This window comes from Saccopteryx leptura, chromosome 1 (genome assembly GCF_036850995.1).
Source record: "Saccopteryx leptura isolate mSacLep1 chromosome 1, mSacLep1_pri_phased_curated, whole genome shotgun sequence".
NCBI classification, from domain to species: Eukaryota; Metazoa; Chordata; class Mammalia; order Chiroptera; family Emballonuridae; genus Saccopteryx; species Saccopteryx leptura.
Genome location: NC_089503.1, coordinates 98,819,637 through 98,839,493, shown reverse-complemented (window position 1 = coordinate 98,839,493; position 19,857 = coordinate 98,819,637). Strand labels below are relative to the sequence as shown.

The following is a 19,857-nucleotide window of genomic DNA, read 5'->3' as shown; positions in this document are numbered from 1 at the left end:
GGATACTAGTCCCTTAATCACACTGGATTATTTTGTGTATTAACTGATATAGTGGCTGCGAGCGCTTTATAAACCGTAGGAGGTGTCACAAAGTAAACAAGAGCGCTGACAAAAAAAGAAACTAACAGTGGTCTGAGACTCCTCGATTATCCCAAGCCCTTTGCCTCCTGGGCCAGGCTTCCACCCAAACATCCACGCACAACTTCCCCACCCCATGTCGCCCCGCCCCCAGCCCTTTGACCCGCGCCGTTTCCGGTTGGAGACGTGGCTCAGGGCCGCCATCTTGGCAAGAGGTAAAGCGGCTGTGGCTCCTGTCAGGGTGGCAGCAGGTCTAGAGCTGCCGGTGCTCCCCTTCCCCTGATCCCAGCCCTAGCCCCAGTGGAGCCGGAGCGCAGCGAGCGTGCCCCACCACCGTCCTCACCATGGTAAGATCCGAGCCAGGCCCAATTCCCGGTCCGACCGGGCTCGCCCGCTCTCTCCGCCGGACGGCCTGGTGCTGGGGCCAGAGGAACCCCTCCCCGAGGGCCTGGAGCCCGGCGCGTCCCTCGCGGCTCCGGGAGCAGCCCTGTGCCCGACCTCCCGGAGATCCGAGGGACCTGACTCTGGTTCCTCTGTCGTAGTACCCTCCGCCCACGCCCCCACCCCCAGCTGGGCACCCTCCTCTGCTGACACCCGGGCCCTGGAACCTGTCAGGGCTTTTGCTGTGCAAGGACCTTGTAGTGGTGTCGCTTGGACCTCGCGCTGCGGTCCTCGGTGCAGAAGTCCAGCCTGTTCTGGGGGTGCCTTGGCTCAGCAGGCTGAACCTCTTCTCCGTCATTCCCTTCCCTCTGCAGTCAGCTTGCCTCCCATCCTCGGTGTTCCGTAGGCCATTAATGTTTGAAATGCATTTCCATTGGCGTTGAGGACTTCTTTTGTTTACTCGAAAGGGGGAAATAAGGAAAGTTAGAAAAGAAGCATAGAACAGGAAGGAAGGAGTCACTTCTAACACTACTTTGTAGACCCAAGTGCCCCACACCTTCCATTACTACAGAACCGAACATTGGTCAGTGAGATTGCATATACGCAGTGTGTAGAGCGTTGGGAAAATGTGAAGGAGTTGTCAGGAACACAGCTTTTCGGTTTTCGAGAAAATTACTGTCCAGGTGAAGTAAAATGTATATATGTAGCATCTCGTGGGATGACGCGATTATACTCTGGGACCTGTTACTTGCCTTCAGGTACATTATCTTTGTGTTCTCATCTATTGTAGAGATGGGGGAAATTAATGTAGATGAAGATGGGTCAAAATACACTGCTGACTCCACTAAATTTTGCTTTATCTTTACAATTTGTGAATATTGATGAAGTAGGAGAAATTTTTCGGCTCCAAAGTAGCTGGTAATTTATTTTTTAGTGCACTTTATGCCCTCACTCTTTTGTAGGAAGTGTTTTTCCTTTTTATTTTATTTTCGTTTGTAATGATTTGGTTTAAAGGATCATCCTGCACACTGGAGAGATGACAGTATAATATAGTGCCAATCATATTAAGTTCTATTGACAACCTTTTAGATGAGGACCTGGATGGTGGGGGATTCATGCTTGGGCTTTTAAACACTGAACAGTTTTTTCAGCTGCAGGCATAGAACTTGCATCAAGCAGCTTTGCCTCATAAAACTTTAATGTTGGGCATAAAATTTACAAAATTTCTTTTCATTTTCACTAGGAGGCTCAGTATTCGGATAGTGATTTTTAAACTTCTTTGCCTGCTACATCCTGGATGTATTTTTAGTGCATTTTAAAGTATATTATAATTTTAATAGCAACATCAGAGCATTGCATTATATAAACCAAATATAGATAATCTTTTTTTTTTTTTTTTTTTTTTGTCACAGAGACAAAGAGGGACAGACAGGAAGGGAGAGAGAGGAGAAGCATCATCAGTTCCCTGCTGCAGCACCCTATTTGTTCATTGATTGCTCCCCCATATGCGCCTTGACCAGCGGAGCAAGTGACCCCTTGCTCAAGCCAGTAACCTTGGTCCCAAGCTGGTGAGCTATGCTCAAACCAGATGAGCGTGTGCTCAAGCCGGTGACTGTGGGGTTTCGAACCTGGGTCCTCTGCATCCAGTTTGATGCTCTAATTCACTGCGCCAGCACCTGGTCAGGCCAAATATAGATAATCTTTACAATTACTATTTTTTAAAGTTTTTATTTATTGATTTTAGAGGAGAGAGAGAAAGAGAGAGAAAAGGGTGTGGGAGGAGTGGGAAGCATCTGCTCGTGGTCGTTGCTTTTCATCTATGTCTTGAACGGGGCAAGCCCAGGATTTTGAACTGGCAACCTCAGCATTTCAGGTAGACACTTTATCCACTGCACCACCACAGGTCAGGTGATAATCTTTACGAAAAGATGTTGGAAAGTTCTTGGAACTTAGTACAGTAACTCCTCACTTAATGTAATCAGTAGGTTCTGGGACTTTAAGTGAAATGACATAATGAAACCAGTTTTACTGTAGGGTAATCTATATAAACAAGAGTTAAGTTCTCATGGCAACTCAGCAACATTTTAATGAAATGATATTATACAGAGACCTGCTGTATTTTAATTCGTTGATAACCGAGGGATGATAAAGTTTTAGGTGTTGAGTGTAAACATAAAATAGAAAATCCGCATGTTACTTGAACACACGTGCATATATATACAGTTGTGTCTTTTTTTTCTTCTTTTTTTTACAGAGACAGAGTCAGAGAGAGGGATAGACAGACAGGAACGGAGAGATGAGAAGCATCAATCATTAGTTTTTCGTTGCGTGTTGCAACACCTTAGCTGTTAATTGATTGCTTTCTCATATGTGCCTTGACCCCGGGCGTTCAGCAGACCGAGTAACCCCTTGCTTGAGCCAGTGACCTTGGGCTCAAGCCAGTGAGCTTTGCCCCAATCAGATGAGCCTGCGCTCAAGTTAGAGACCTCAGGGTCTTGAACCTGGGTCTTCCACATCCCAGTCTGACGCTCTATCCACTGCGCCACCGCCTGGTCAGGCACAGTTGTGTCATTTTTAAATAAGCATATATTTCTGAATTATTTGAGACTTGATATGATCTAGATACCCACAGATTTGTGTATTCTGAAAAATAACATCTCACAGCCCTGGCTGGTTGGCTGAGTAGTAGAGCGTTGGCCTGGCATGTGAAAGTCCAGGGGTCAATTCCTGGCCAGGGCACACAGAAGCGCCCATCTGCTTCTCCACCCTTCCCCTTCTCCTTTCTATTTCTTCCCCTCCCACAGACAAGGCTCCATTGGAGCAAAGTTGGCCTGGTCACTGAGGATGGCTCCATGGCTTCCACCTCAGGTGCTAGAATGGCTCTAGTTGCAATGGAGCATCACTCCCTAGTGGGCATGTCAGGTGGATCCTGGTCAGGTGCAAGCGGGAGTCTGTCTGACTGCCTCCCCACTTCTTACTTCAGAAAAATATTTAAAAAAAAAATCTCAGTATAGTTAGCTCTATTAAGTGTTAAAATATATTTATTTATTTATTTATTTATTTATTTATTTTTTACAGAGACAGAGAGTGAGTCAGAGAGAGGGATAGACAGGGGCAGACAGACAGGAACGGAGAGAGATGAGAAGCATCAATCATTAGTTTTTCATTGCGCGTTGCAACACCTTAGTTGTTCATTGATTGCTTTCTCATATGTGCCTTGACCGCGGGCCTTCAGCAGACCGAGAAACCCCTTGCTGGAGCCAGCGACCTTGGGTTCAAGCTGGTGGGCTTTTTTTACTCAAATCAGATGAGCTCGTGCTCAAGCTGGCGAGCTCGGGGTCTTGAACCTGGGTCCTCTGCATCCCAGTCCGACGCTCTATCCACTGCGCCACTGCCTGCTCAGGCTCTATTAAGTCTTTTAAAAAATAATTTATTGATTGATTTTTGAGAGAGAGGAAGGGGAAAGGAAGAGAGAAATACCAATTTCTTTTTTTTTTAAGATTTTATTTATTCATTTTAGAGAGAAGAGAGAAAGAGAAGGGGAGGAGCAGGAAGCATCAACTTCCATATGTGCCTTGACCAGGCAAGCCCAGGGTTTCAAAATGGCGACCTCGGCATTCCAGGTTGACACTTTATCCACTGCACCACCATAGGTCAGGCTGATAAATATCAATTTCTTATTCCACTTATTTATGCACTGGTTGATTCTTATATGTGCCCGGCCAGGGCTGGGTGTTCACTTTAAAGTTCAACTTCCCTATATGTTTAAAATTTTTAAATAAAATGTTGAGAAAAGCCCTGGCCGGTTGGCTCAGTGGTAGAGTGTCGGCCTGGCGTGCAGGAGTCCAGGGTTCGATTCCCGGCCAGGGCACACAGGAGAGGCGCCCATCTGCTTCTCCACCCCTCCCCATCTCCTTCCTCTCTGTCTCTTTCTTCCCCTCCTGCAGCTGAGGCTCCATTGGAGCTAAGTTGGCCTGGGCGCTGAGGATGGCTCTATGGCCTCTGCCTCAGGCACTAGAATGGCTCTGGTCGCGACAGAGCGACGCCCCGGATGGGCAGAGCATCGCCCCCTGGTGGGTGTGCCGGGTGGATCCCGGTCGGGCGCATGTGGGAGTCTGTCTGACTGCGTCCCCGTTTTCAGATTCAGAAAGACACACACACACACACACACAAAAAAGTGAACACCCATATAACCACCATCTACGTTCTGTAATCAACATTTCACATACTTGTTTTATCACACATCTAATCATCCATTCCTTTATCTATCATTTTTTTAAATGCATTTCAGAGTATGTTGTAGGTATCAATTGCTTTATGAAAAATAGATTTCCTTTGGCTTTAGTCACTGAAGTTAGTACAAAATGTCCTATGGTGCAAAGTCCTACTAGAGAAATAAATGAACAAATGCAAAAAACAAATAGGTTATGATGATCTTTTTATAAAATGAAGTACAAAAAGGGCATCTTTTTGATTTTTTTCTAATTTTCTGCAAATTAGTAGAACATGTTATTTTCTTGACATTTGTTAAGTATCATTATAGTCAGTTCTTTTTCTTAATAAAATTGATATTAAGTTTTATGGTAACACCAATCTGTAAAATCTTTGCTTTTCTACAGAGAACTCCTGTTGTCTTATTAAGTATAAGCAATGAGTAAACTTATTATAGTGTCCACATTAAATATAAATGATCACATTAAGTTCAGTTCCCCAAAGTTATTAGTTGTTAGAAAGCTAGATTTGGGTTTGTATGGCTGATCTACACATGATGAGGGAGAAACCGAAGTTCTACACCATGATAACTTCCCAATTAGGGGATTATTACTGTTTTTCCCCCTCTTTTTCATATACAATACAGCAGCTGCACAACTATTGTATTGATAAATCTTTTTGGTTGTTTGAGAGGGCAACAAAAAATGAAAATGATTTCCTTGAGTTTCCACTGGTTTGCCATTTATTTATTCTTCAACAAGAAAGTTCACTGGAGAAGCTGAGATAGATGTCCTTTTTATTTTATTTATTTATTTATTTATTTATTTATTTATTTATTTATTTATTTATTTTGACAGAGTCAGAGGCAGACAGACAGAAAGGGAGAGAGATCAGAAGCATCAATTCTTTGTTGCAGCACCTTAGTTATTCATTGATTGCTTTCTTATATGTGCCTTGATGGGAGGAGGGCACTACAGCAGACCCCTTGCTCAAGCCAGCAACCTTGGGCTCAAGCCAGCAATAGGGGGTTTTGAATCTGGGTCCTCCGCATCCTAGTCCAATGCTCTGTCCACTGCGCCACCTCCTGGTTAGGCGAGATAGATGTCCTTTTATTTTTATTCTCTATAAGCTTTTAACTTTTGATGAGCTTAAAACTCATCAAAGTAATTTTGCAAGTTTTAGGTTTTGTATATGTTCTGGATTTTATTTTAATCTTCCCTCTGGTTTTATCTGTAACTTCATACATACAACATAAGGATAGTTGTAGAAACTTTCCTTAAAATGATTGTGAATTATGAAGGAAAAAGTGACTACGTACTTAATTCTGGAAGTGAGGAATACTGAAGTATTTGGGGGTTGGGGATGTCCTTGACTTTTTTCTTTAGGGAATTGTGCATATATTTATGCTGAATTACTACCTGTTATTCTTGGACTTCTGTCACTGCTAGGGATGAAGAGATGATGGAGGTGATAAACAACTCTTTATCTGACATACGTGCCCTATACACACATGATTTGTGTTGGTTTGACAATTTGCCTTCTAACAGCTTAACATTAATGTAAAATGTGGTTCCAAAGTAGTGGCTACTGGAGCAGTGGGTGTGAAGTAGAAGTATTATACCTTTTCTTTAGCTCTAAAGTTTTCAAATATTTAGACTTACAGAATGTTAGTTCTATAACCCTTTGAGTAGTATGAATGTTCATGTATTGATAAGTTCTCGTGCCTCCTGACCATCCAGAGTAAAAAACATTTTATTTTAAAAATGTGTAAGGCGCCTGACCAGGCAGTAGCACAATGGATAGTGCGTCGGACTGGGATGCAGAAGACCTAGGTTTGAGACCCCGAGATCGCCAGCTTGTGGTGGGCTCATCTGGTTTGAGCAAAGCTCACCAGCTTGAACCCAAGGTCGCTGGCTTGAGCAAGGGGTCACTCGGTCTGCTGAAGGCCCATGGTCCAGGCACATATATGAGAAAGCAGTCAATGAACAACTAAGGTGTCGCAATGAAAAGCTGATGATTGATGCTTCTCATTTCTCTTTGTTCCTGTCTGTCCCTATCTATCCCTCTCTCTGACTCTCTCTGTCTTTGTAAAAAAAAAAAGTGTAAGGCAACATTTAAAAAAAAGGCAAATGTATGTTCTTCTTGTTACCATAAATTGGTTATCAAACAAACATGATATTAAGTTAATAAAACTGGAACTGCAACTAGTTTCATTTTTTGAAAAAAACCTCCATGGGGGTCAGTGAGCATGAAAAACATTACTACTTAAAGGGTTAAAGATGCAAAGGCATTTTAGATTTCATATAAGCTAATTTCTAATTTAGAGACATTTCAAGAAACAAATGACTTATTCAAGGTCACACTATTAGTGACAGAGGCAAAACAGAAGCCTAATTCTCCAGGTTTCTTTACTCAAGGAACTTTCTAATCCAAGTACTATAGTTAAATCTGGCTAGGAGAGAGTTGTTATTTAATTCAAGAACCAAAGACATTACACACAAACCACTATACATACTATTAAGGGAAAACTTGTTTGACACAACTCAACTTAATGGAGGATTAAAAAAAACAAAACAGTCCTGGACAGATCATTTAACTTCCAGGCCCTAGTTGTTGTTTTTTTTTATTTTAATTTTTTTATTTTTTAGTGAGAGGAGGGGAGGCAAGACAGGCAGGCATGTGCCCCAACCAGGATCCACCTGGCAAGCCCACTAGGGGGCAATGCTCTGCCCATCTGGGGCCCTTGCTCTATGGCAACTGGAGCCATTTTTAGCCCCTGAGGGGGATGCCATGGAGCCATTCTCAGTGCTGGGGGGCCAACTTGCTTCAGTCGAGTATTGGCTGTAGGAGGGGGAGGGGTGGAGAGGCAGATGTGTGCTTCTTGTGCCCTGACCAGGAATTGAAACTGGGATATCCAAAAGCCAGGCTGATGCTCTACCACTGAGCCAACCAGCCAGGACTGCCAGGCTGTAGATTTTACATCTATAAAACAATTGAAGGCTCTTGAAAGTTCCTTATAAGTGTAAATGTTCTTCTCTAGAAATGTAAACAATAAATAAAACAACTTTATGAGTATCATACTTAGTATTTCCCAAAGAAAATCAGATCAGATTACTAAGAGGAAAAATTAATTTACCTCTTAGTATTTACTATATATTTTTATGCTACATACTATATTTTATTTTATTTTATTTTTGTATTGATTGATTTTAGAGGAAGGGAGAGAGAAAGAAACATTAATTTGTTGTAGGTGTTCAATTAATAAGTTTTTATTTCTTATAATAATCTTAAAATGGGATTCCCAATAAAACAAAATGAATAAGTTGCCCCTTTCCATAGCGTACCCCTTTCTGGAACAAGTTGCCTTTTGTTCCTTTTTCCCTTTTATGTTGCCTTTGATAATAATTTTTACCTAAATTCTATCTATGGTATGGAGAGGTGTTTTAAATTCCAGCTGCTGAAGATCTACACTGAACATACAACATTGTTTCTATTTTATTTTTAAAAATTTTATTTATTAATTTTAAAGAGGAAAGTAGAGAGAGAGAGAGAGAGAGAGACATTAATTTGTTTTTCCACTTATGTATACATTCATTGGTTGTTTCTTGTATTTATGTAATTTTAGTTTTTTGCTATTAAGCATTTTTTTGGAATCCATATATGATATTGATACTTTGGGAGATATTTTTCCCTCAAGTCATGAAAACCCACTTACATTAGGACATTAGGACAGTTGATTTAAAAAGATATTTAGGCCCTGGCCGGTTGGCTCAGTGGTAGAGTGTTGGCCTGGCGTGCAGAAGTCCCGGGTTTGATTCCCGGCCAGGGCACATAGGAGAAGCGCCCATCTGCTTCTCCACCCCTCCCCCTCTCCTTCCTCTCTGTCTCTCTCTTCCCCTCCTGCAGCGAGGCTCCATTGGAGCAAAGATGGCCCGGGCACTGGGGATGGCTCCTTGGCCTCTGCCTCAGGTGCTGGAGTGGCTCTGGTCGCAACAGAGCGACGCCCCGGAGGGGCAGAGCATCGCCCCCTGGTGGGCAGAGTGTCACCCCCTGGTGGGCGTGCCGGGTGGATCCCGGTCGGGCACATGCGGGATTCTGTCTGACTCTCTCCCCGTTTCCAGCTTCAGAAAAATACAAAAAAAAAAAATAAATAAAAATAAAAAGATATTTATAAGCCCTGGCCAGTTGGCTCAGTGGTAGAGCATCGACCCGGCATGTGAAAGTCCCAGGTTCAATTTCCGGCCAGGGCACACAGGAGAAGCACCCATCTGCTTCTCTACCCTTCCCCTTCTCCTTTCTCTCTGTATCTCTCTTCCCCTCCCACAGCCAAGGATCCATTGGAGCAAAGTTGGCCTGAGTGCTGAGGATGGCTCCATGGTCTCTGCCTCAGGTGCTAGAGTGGCTCTGGTTGCAATGGAGCAACGGCCCAGATGGGCAGAGCATTGCCCCCTAGTGGGCATGCTGGGTGGATCCCTGTTGGGCTCATGCAGAAGTCTGTCTCTCTGCTTCCCTGCTTCTCACTTCAAAAAAAAAAAAAAAAAATTTATAGCCCTGGCTGGGTTGCTCAGTGGGTTGGAATGTTGTTCATTTTTAGCCCCTGAGGGGGATGCCATGGAGCCATCCTCAGCGCTGGGGGGCCAGCTTGCTTCAGTCGAGCATTGGCTGTAGGAGGGGGAGAGGTGGAGAAGCAGATGTGTGCTTCTTATGCCCTGACCAGGAATTGAACCCGGGACATCCACACACCAGGCCGTGTGGGTTCAGTCCCCAGTTAGGGCACATGCAAGAGTCAAACTATGACTGCATAAATGAATGGAACAAATTGATGTCTCTCTTCCCCTCCCTTTCCCCCTCCCACATCCCCTTACTCCCTTCCTTCCTCCCTCTTTGCCTCTCTCTGTTTTTCTCTCTCTCATCAATAAATAACTATTTTTAAAAAAGAAAAGAGAGCCTGACTGGTGATGGTGCAGTGAATAGAGCATTGACCTGGGATGCTGAGGTCCCAGGTTCCAAACCCCAAGGTCACTGACTTGAGTGCGGGATCATCAACATGATCCTAAGGTCACTGGCTTGACACCAGTGGTTGCTGGCTTGAGCAAGGGATCACTGGCTCCGCTTGAGCCCTACCCAACAAGGCTCGTATAAGAAGCAATCAGTGAACAGTTGAAGTGCAGCAACTACGAGTTGATGCTTCTCATCTCTCTCTCCACCCTCTCTCCCTTCCTCTGTCTCTCTGCCTCTCTCCCTCTCTCAAAAAACAATACAAACAAAACCAGATATTTATATAACTGACATCCAGCACGTGGAATTGAATTTAATTTTTAAAATTTTTTTTTTTTTATTGATTTTGAGAGAGAGAGAAGAAGGGAGGTGACAGGGAGGAGAGTGAGAAGCATCAATTTATAGTTGCTTCACTTTAATTGTTCATTGATTGCTTCTCATACATGCCTTGACTGGGGGGCTCAAACTGATCCAGTAACCACTTTCTCAAGCCAGTGACCTCGGAGTTTTGAACATGGGACCCCAGCATTCCAGGTCGGTGCTCTGTCCACTGCTCAACCACCGGTCAGGCTGAAATTTGAGTTTAGATCCTTGAGATAATAGATCAGTGGCCCTTTTTTACAACATGCAAAAAGTAGCGCAGCTTGACCCTGGTCAGCTAGCTCGGTCAGAGTGACATCCTGAAACAACAAGGTTGCAGAATCAATCCCTTGTCAGGGCACACATGGGAAAGAACCAGTGAATGCACAACTAAGTGGAACAACAAATGAATGCTTCTCTTCCCCCTCTCCTCTCTCGCCCTTCCTTTTTCTGTCTTTCTAAAAATCAGTCAATAAGTAAAAAAAGTAATCCCTGGCTGGATAGCTCGGTTGTTAGGATCATCAACCTGAAGCACAGAGTTTGCTAGTTTGATCCCTGGTCAGGGCACATACCGGAACAGCTTGATGTTCCTGTCTCTCCCTGCCTCTCTCAAAAAAACAAAAACAAAACTATAGCACAGTTTGAGATTGAGGATCAACTTATAGTTGCTTCTCTTTTGTGCCTTGACTAGGCAAGCCTGGTGTTTCAAACCGGCGACCTCAGCATTTCAGGTTGACACTTCACTGTGTCACCACAGGTCGGGCATATTTAGAATTTGAACATAAGTATTTGAGAGATCACCTTTTATATGAAAGATTGTAGAAAGATTTGAAGCTACACAACTCCTTTTTTTTGAGAGAGAGAGAGAGAGAGAAAGAGAGAGAGAGGGGAAGGTAGAGAGATGAGAAGCATCAGCTTGTACTTGTGGCACTTTACTTGTTCATTGATTGCCTCTCATACGTGCCTTGACCAGTGGGGTCCAGCTCCTTGTACAAGCCAGCTACCATGGGATCATGTCAGTGATCCCATGCTCAAGTCGCTGACCCTTCGCTCAAGCTGGCAGCTCAGGTTGGAACCTGGGAACTCAGTGTTCCAGAATGATGTGTGTGCCACCACTGGTCAGGCTACACAACTCTTTTTTTTAAAGATAAGTATTCCTTATTTAAAAGGTATTTTTAATTGATATTATATCGTACTTTAAAATTACCAATTTCATAATATCATTGATACTTACTTCACTGTTCAAACTTTCCCAGTTGTCTTATAATATTTTTTATAATATAGTTGTTTGAATCAGGTTTCAGCTAAGATTTATACATTGTGATTGGTTGATATGCCTCTTAAGTTTCTTTTTTTTTTTTTTTTTTTTGTGAGAGATGGAGAGAGAGTGAGGCAGACTTCCTGACCAGGATCCACCCAGCAACCCCATGCTCGAGTACTGAGCTATTTTTAGTGCCTGAGGCTGATGCACTCCAGTGGAGTTGTCCTCAGCACCTGGGGCCACACTGGAACCAATCAAGCCACTGGTTGCAAGAGGGGAAGAGAAAGAGAAAAGGGGGAAGGGAGGGTGAGAGAAGCAGATGGTCGCTTCTCTTGTGTACCCTAAGAATCAAACCCAGGATGTCCATACGGCAGGCCAACTCTCTATCCACTGAGCCAACCAGCCAGGGCCCATAAATAAAAATTAAAAGAAGAAAAAAGTAATTTTAAGCTTAATGTAAGTTTCAGTGTAGGTTGATGGAATCAGAAACAAACAATTGTATTGCTCCCTTAAATCTCCTGTGTGTGTGTGTGTGTGACAGAGACAGAAAGGGACACATAGGAACAGACAGATAGTAAAGGAGAGAGATGAGAAGCATCATTTCTTCGTTGCAGCTACTTGTTCATTGACTGCTTTCTCATATGTGCCTTGACGGGGGCGGGGTGGGGGGCTAAAGCAGAGCGTGTGACCCCTTGCTCAAGCCAGCGACCTTTGGGCTCAAGCCAGTGACCATGGGGTCATGTCTATGATCCCACGCTCAAGCCGGTGACCTCTGGGTTTCGAATCTAGGTCCTTTGTGTCTGGTCAGGCTCCCTTAAATCTGCCTTTTAAAATTTTTAGTTATTGATTTTAGAGATAAAAACATCCACTGTTTCTCCACCTATTTGTGCATTCATTATTTTAAAAAATATTTTTATTGATTGATTTTTCAGGAAGGGAGGGAGAGAGAGAGAGAGAAACATCGATTTGTTATTCCATTTATTCATGCCACCATTGGTTGATTGTTGTATGTGCCCTGACTGGGGACTGAACCTGCAACCTGGCCAGGGCCTCATTGGTTGTCCCTTACATGTGTGCTGACCCAGAGTCAAACCCACAACCCTGGCATATTGATATATACACTCTAACCAACTGAGCTACCTAACTAGGGCTTTATTTTTATTTATTTATTTATTTATTTATTTATTTATTTATTTATCTATCTATCTATCTATTTATTTTTTTGAAGTTAGAAGCGGGGAGGCAGTCAGGCAGACTAGACTCCTGCATGTGGGCCCGACCAGGATCCACCCGGCATGCCCACGAGAGGGCGATGCTCTTCCCATCTGGGGTGTTGCTCTGTTGCGGCCAGAGCCATTCTAGCACTTGAGGCGGAGGCCATGGAGCCATTCTTAGCGCCGGGGCCAACTTTGCTCCATTGGAGCCTCTGTTGCAGGAGGGGAAGAGAGAGAGAGAGAGGAAGGAGAGGGGGAAGGGTGGAGAAGCAGATGGGTGCTTCCATGTGCCCTGGCCAGGAATTGAACCCAGGACTTCCACATGCTGGGCCAACACCCTACCGCTGGGGGCTTTATTTTTTTTAATTAATTAATTTTTTTGGTATTTTTCTGAAGTTGGAAACGGGGAGGCAGTCAGACAGACTCTCACATGCGCCCGACCGGGATCCACCCGGAATGCCCACCAGGGGGCAATGCTTTGCCCCTCTGGGGCATGGCTCTGTTGCAACCAGAGCCATTCTAGCGCCCGAGGCAGAGGCCATATAGCCATCCTCAGTGCCCGGGCCAACTTTGCTCCATGGAGCCTTGGCTGCGGGAGGGGAAGAGAGAGACAAAGAGGAAGGAGAGGGGGAGGGGTGGAGAAGCAGGTGGGCGCTTCTCCTGTGTGCCCTGGCCGGGGATCAAACCCTGGACTCCTGCACGCCAGGCTGACACTCTACCACTGAGCCATCTGGCCAGGTCCTATTTTTATTTTTTTAATAACATTTTATTTTTTATTTTTAAGATTTAATAACATTTTATTTTTTATTTTTTAAGATTTTATTTATTTTTAGAAAGGGGAGAGAGAGAAAGGGGAAGGAGCAGGAAACATTAACTTTTATATATACCTTGACCAGGCAAGCCCAGGGTTTTGAACCAGCAACCTCAGCGTTCCAGGTCAGTGCTTTATCCACTGTGCCACCACAGGTCAGGCAAGGGCTTTAAATTTTTTTTATTTCTAAATTTGCAGTTATTTGAGAAATAGAGCAATTGATAGCTTTATCTCTTGAGATTTCACATGAGAAAATCTGCTTCATGTTCATTGGAGATAAATCAATCAGTAAAAATAAAAATTGGTTCAGTAGAGGGAAATTATTTGTACAAGATATAAATCAAACACTTTTCCAGTGTAAATTGTTTTACCTTGCTGCTTAGAAAAAGCATGATAGTAATTATTTCCCAAATAGTCTACTTGTTGGATAAGGACATTGTGTTCTCCTTTGATTACTGTAAAACTGTATTGATGTATTGAAACTGTAAACATTTATTTGAAATAACTAACTTGTTTTTTCTTCAAGCTCCTCACCTGTACAAGACAGGTTTTTGTAAGGCTGAGGAGTCTCCCTGGTAGGATGTTGATATTTCAGTGGTTGTATCCTACAATTGAGACTTCTTCTAAAATGTATAAATTATCTTTTTATTTTACTTATGAATTCTTGGATTCCCTCACTGAAGAGACTGTTAACATTGTACTTAATTTTCTTACTCCTCTCCTAATGGCATTAGCTTTCTCCTCATCTTCCTTTGGTGCTTTATTTGTTTTGTTTAATGAAATCCCAGACTCTGAGAAAGGCTATTGGTCTTGATCATTGCCCAGTGTTAAAACCTGTGTGAAACATTGAGTCATTTAGTTTTTCATTTTACAGATTATTTACACATCTAGAGGTAGGATAGTGTGGGACAGTTAATCAAAGAGCAGGAGATAAATTTAAACTCACTAGATTGGTTCCATGTTCTAAGTAAAAATGAAAGCAAAGACCAGGGTCAGGGCCTTATACACCATTAATTTGTGTGATCAGACCTCTGTTTTGGCTGTGGAAATCTCTGGTCTTAGAAAAAGCTTAAACTATGAGACCTCCAAAGCAGAGAGCAACTGAGTTCTGACTCACAGGAGGCCCATTAATAATGTATATATAGATTTGGGAAAAAATAATTTTTTCTAAAGTTTTCTTTAGGTATGTCATTGAAAAGTAGAAAAAATAGCTTCATTTTCCTCTGCTTTAGCTTTGTTTTATGAATTACATACTATAATTAAAACAACAGTGAAGTAGAGTTTGAAAGTCATTCTAATAGTACATAGTTATGCCATTAAATAACTGAGTGTGTCATTCTATGGAAACTCCAAGAATGTTGAGAAAACAGATGTGAAGAAATAATTAGTACTTACTTGTATGTATGTTCCTGGCAGGTGCTGTTGGCAGCAGCAGTCTGCACGAAAGCAGGAAAGGCTATTGTTTCTCGACAGTTTGTGGAGATGACCCGAACTCGGATTGAGGGCTTGTTAGCAGCTTTTCCAAAGCTCATGAACACTGGAAAACAGCATACGTTTGTTGAAACAGAGAGTGTAAGATATGTCTACCAGCCTATGGAGAAACTGTACATGGTACTGATCACTACCAAAAACAGCAACATCTTAGAAGATCTGGAGACCCTAAGGCTCTTCTCAAGAGTGGTAAGAGTCCTTCTATAATAGTAGGTTATAGTCTTTTGCTATACATTTTCTGTGTGAAACTATTTTTACCCAAAGCAGCTGATGTTTATTGTTTAGAGAATTGCAGCTCCCTCACCCCCACCCCAGCAGCTTATTGCTACAGCTCTTTATTCATTCAACAAGCGCTTACTGAGTATCCTCTTAGGCTATAAGTAGTATCCTAGAAGAGAATATGAAACTGCCCTTTTCTTTCCTAGTTCTTAATTGGTTACTTTAATCTGTCTTGGTGGCTCTTGACATTTGCTTGGCTGAATTCTTAGATAATGCACTTTATTTATTTGTTTGTTTATTTACTTTTACTTACTCTACATAAGAGGAGGGGAGATAGTGAGACAGACTCCTGCATGCACCTCAACTGGTATCCACCCAGTAACCCCTGTCTCAGGCCAGTGTTCCAATCAGCTGAGCTATTTTTAGCACCTGAGGTGGACATTCAGACCAACCGAGACAGTGGCTGCGGGAAGGGAAGAGAGAAAGAGGGGGGAGAGGGAATGGAGGAGAAGCAGATGGTCACTTCTCTTGTGCCCTGTCCAGGAATTGAACCCAGGGTGTCCATATGCTGGGCTGACACTCTAGCCACTGAGCAAACCGGCCAGGGCCAGATAATGTACTTTAGGTAAGACTTATTGGGCAGTAGCCAGGGAGCCCAGATTTGTGAAGGTTCTTCCCATTCTGTGGCCCACTGCCATGATGCCCAAGAGGAAGGTCAGCTCCACCAAGGGGGCTGCGAAGGAGGAACTCAGGAGGAGATCAGTGAAGCAAAAGTGGAAATGAAGCCAAAAAAGGTGACAGGAAGGGACAAATCTGCAGACAGAAATGTGCAAACAAAAGGAAAAAGGGGAGCAAAGCAAAATCAGGCTGAAGTGGATCACCAGGAACCTAAAGAAGATCTACCTGCGGAAAATGGAGAAATTAAAAACGAGGAGAGTCCAGCTTCAGATGAAGCAAAAGAGAAAGAAGCTAAATCTAATTAATATCATATACCACAGTATTTTCCAACTCAGTGATTGGAATCTAATCTTCATACTACATCAGGGTGGTTAACTCATTTGCAGACCAGCACTGGTCCTGCGACCAGCAGTTGAAAAACACGTATATACTGTGTCTTATCAGGGACCCTGTTTCCTTTTTTATACAGCCTGGAGGGATATTTTTATTAAGTATTTTGTTTTTTATTTTTATTTATTTATTTATTTATTTATTTATTTATTTATTTATTTATTTTACAGAGACAGAGAGAGAGTCAGAGAGAGGGATAGACAGGGACAGACAGACAGGAACAGAGAGATGAGAAGCATCAATCATTAGTTTTTCGTTGCGCGTTGCAAGACCTTAATTGTTCATTGATTGCTTTCTCGTACGTGCCTTGACCGAGGGCCTTCAGCAGCCTGAGTAACCCCTTGCTCGAGCCAGTGACCTTGGGCTCAAGCTGGTGAGCTTTTGCTCAAACCAGATGAGCCCTCGCTCAAGCTGATGACCTCGGAGTCTCGAACCTGGGTCCTCGGCATCCCAGTTTGACGCTCTATCCACTGTGCCACCGCCCGGTCAGGCTTTTTAAGTATTTTGTAAATGCAAGTTTTTAATAGCTCTAGAGACATTTTTAAGAAGGAGGCACTTCTACTTCATCCCATTTTTTAAAGTGTAAATGCCTTTTTTAAAAGGAGAAATTATTTGGTGGTTGTTTATTTTTTGTGGGATATCAAATATGAAAGGCTTTGATTGTCTTGAGTATCAGTTTAGCATTCTATAGAGGGAGTAGTTTTTGTGTCCTATGATGCAAAGTGTACTAAATGGCAATTTGGAGTCAGTCATGCATTTAATATGTCTTGAACATTTTAAATTCTATTCTCATGTTTCTGGTAGATTTTTTTCCTAAAGAAAATCACTTCTTGATATTGGCTCCCCCTGTCAGAATTTTGTTCACTTTGTAACATCTTTGGTGTGGTAGCCAAGTTTTTGTTTCTTTGTTAATGTACTGTGAAAGATTAGAAATTTGATTATATAGTACATACGATATTGTGACTTAGTAGGACTTTGATGTAATAGCATATCAACTTTTGAAGATATTAGTATTTGATACTCTATTAAGGAAAATTAGCCTCTAGATTTTAAGCTGGAAAGTCACTGGAATAACTGTTGAGAGAAGAATCATAGCTTCATGACTATATTAATTTGAAAGAGAGAGAGACAAGGGGGAGAGAGGAGAAGGAGAGAAAGTGAGAAGCATCAACTTGTAGTTGCTTCACTTTAGTTCATTGATTGCTTCTCATATGTCCCTTGATGGGGAGGGGGCGGGGGAGGGCGCTCAAGCTCTCAAACTGAGCCAATGACTCTTTGCTCAAGCCAGCAGCCTTGGGTTTTCGAACCGGGGACCTCAGCATTCTGGGTTGATGTTCAGTCCATCACAAGTCAGGCATAGCTTCATGAGTTTTTAGATTTTGGTACAAAGGTTAAGAATTGTGTACAAATTGAAATGTTTGTTAAGAATTGTGTACAAATTTAAATGTCCGTACTTACATTAAAACAGTCAAAGAAATCTCAATTATGAGAATTTTTTGAAGCAAAAAAAAAAAAAAAAAAAAGATTTGCCTGACCAGGCGGTGGCGCAGTGGATAGAGCGTCGGACTGGGATGCAGAAGGACCCAGGTTCGAGACCCCAGTATAGTCAGCTTGAGCATGGCCTCATCTGGCTTGAGCAAAAAAGCTCACTAGCATGGACCCAAGGTCACTGGCTCGAGCGGGGGGTTACTCAGCCTGCTGAAGGCCCGCGGTCATGGCACATATGAGAAAGCAATCAATGAACAACTACGGTGTCGCAACAAAAAACTGATGATTGATGCTTCTCATCTCTCTTCATTCCTGTCTGTCCCTATCTGACTCTCTCTGTCCCTGTAAAAAAATAAAAGTTAAAAAAAAAAAAAAAAAAAAAAAAAAAAAAGAGCCCTGGCCCGTTGGCTCAGCGGTAGAGCGTCGGCCTGGCGTGCGGGGGACCTGGGTTCGATTCCCAGCCAGGGCACATAGGAGAAGCACCCATTTGCTTCTCCACCCCCACCCCCTCCTTCCTCTCTGTCTCTCTCTTCCCCTCCTGCAGCCAAGGCTCCATTGGAGCAAAGATGGCCCAGGCGCTGGAGATGGCTCCTTGGCCTCTGCCCCAGGCGCTGGAGTGGCTCTGGTCGCGGCAGAGCGACGCCCCGGAGGGGCAGAGCATCGCCCCCTGGTGGGCAGAGCGTCGCCCCTGGTGGGCGTGCTGGGTGGATCCCGGTCGGGCGCATGCGGGAGTCTGTCTGACTGTCTCTCCCCGTTTCCAGCTTCAGGAAAAAAAAAAAAAAGATATGTTAAAGACACACAAACTTCATGTCCAAAGTCTTGCTTAAAATAGACTAGAAGGAACTAATAAAGGGATTCAGGGTTATTGAAATTTGTGTATTTGAAAGGATAAGGCTTGAGAAACATAACTGCTGATAAATCTTTCTCTTCCATTGCTGTCCATGATTAGATCCCCGAGTATTGCCGAGCTTTAGAGGAGAATGAAATATCTGATCACTGTTTTGATTTGATTTTTGCTTTTGATGAAATTGTTGCCCTGGGATACCGGGAGAATGTTAATCTGGCACAGATCAGAACCTTCACAGAAATGGATTCTCACGAGGAGAAGGTGTTCAGAGCAGTCAGAGAGGTAAATAGTTTCTTCTCTGGGACTATTGGTTTGTATGTCTTTCTTCCTGGCTTCACAATCTGATTTTTCTGTTTTTATTTGCTAGAATATACTATACTCAAAGCTGCATCTGTATATCTGTGTCTCTTCATAGACTCAGGAACGTGAAGCCAAGGCTGAGATGCGGCGTAAAGCAAAGGAATTGCAGCAGGCACGAAGAGATGCAGAGAGACAGGGCAAAAAAGCACCAGGATTTGGGGGATTTGGAAGTTCTGCAGTATCTGGAGGCAGCACTGCTGCCATGATTACAGAGACCATCATTGAAACCGATAAACCCAAAGTGGCACCTGCACCAGCCAGGTATAATCCAGCGTATGTATAAGCAGCAGCCCTAGAAGGGCAGATGAAGGTTCTAAGTGTCTTTTTGGAGTGATGCCTGATTTTAGGCAAGCTGTAAAAATAATGAGTGACTTGATAAAGTAAAATGTAATAACTGAAATTGGTAATATTATATAGGGTTAAAGGAGAAATCTGAATGTTTTTCCTTTTGTGTAAAAGAGAGGGTTTTTTTTTTTTGTTTGTTTGTTTTTGTATTTTTCTGAAGCTGGAAACGGGGAGAGACAGCCAGACAGACTCCCGCATGCGCCGACCGGGATCCACCCAGCACGCCCACCAGGGGCAACGCTCTGCCCACCAGGGGGAGATGCTCTGCCCCTCCGGGGCGTCGCTCTGCCACGACCAGAGCCACTCTAGCGCCTGGGGCAGAGGCCAAGGAGCCATCCCCAGCGCCCGGGCCATCTTTGCTCCAATGGAGCCTCGGCTGCGGGAGGGGAAGAGAGAGACAGAGAGGAAGGGGCGGGGTGGAGAAGCAAATGGGCGCTTCTCCTATGTGCCCTGGCCGGGAATCGAACCCGGGTCCCCCGCATGCCAGGCCGATGCTCTACCGCTGAGCCAACTGGCCAGGGCCGAGAGGGTTTTTTTTTTATGTTTATTTTACTGATTTTAGAGAAAGGAAGGGAGAGAGAGAGAGATAGAGACAGGATCATTGATCTGTTCCTCTATGTGCCCTGACTGGGGATTGAACTGGCAACCTCTACTTCTGGACGATGCTCTAACCAATCAAGCTGTCTGGCCAGGGCTAAAAGCAAGTTCTTTTATAAATTTTACC

General features: G+C 43.4%; 1 protein-coding gene and 1 pseudogene across 1 annotated transcript in view; both read left to right on the top strand.

The window, feature by feature from the left end:
• Window positions 1-264: 264 nt before the first annotated feature.
• The window catches only part of ARCN1 (archain 1), a 35,506-nt gene continuing 15,913 nt past the window's right edge, over window positions 265-19,857 (top strand). The window contains exons 1-4 of the mRNA XM_066372135.1: window positions 265-425; window positions 14,732-14,995; window positions 18,531-18,710; window positions 18,844-19,049. Of these exons, the coding sequence (XP_066228232.1) occupies window positions 423-425; window positions 14,732-14,995; window positions 18,531-18,710; window positions 18,844-19,049 (653 nt within the window). The 5' untranslated portion in view covers window positions 265-422. The remainder of the gene's footprint in view (window positions 426-14,731; window positions 14,996-18,530; window positions 18,711-18,843; window positions 19,050-19,857) is intronic.
• LOC136388972 (non-histone chromosomal protein HMG-14 pseudogene) lies at window positions 15,722-16,064 on the top strand (annotated as a pseudogene).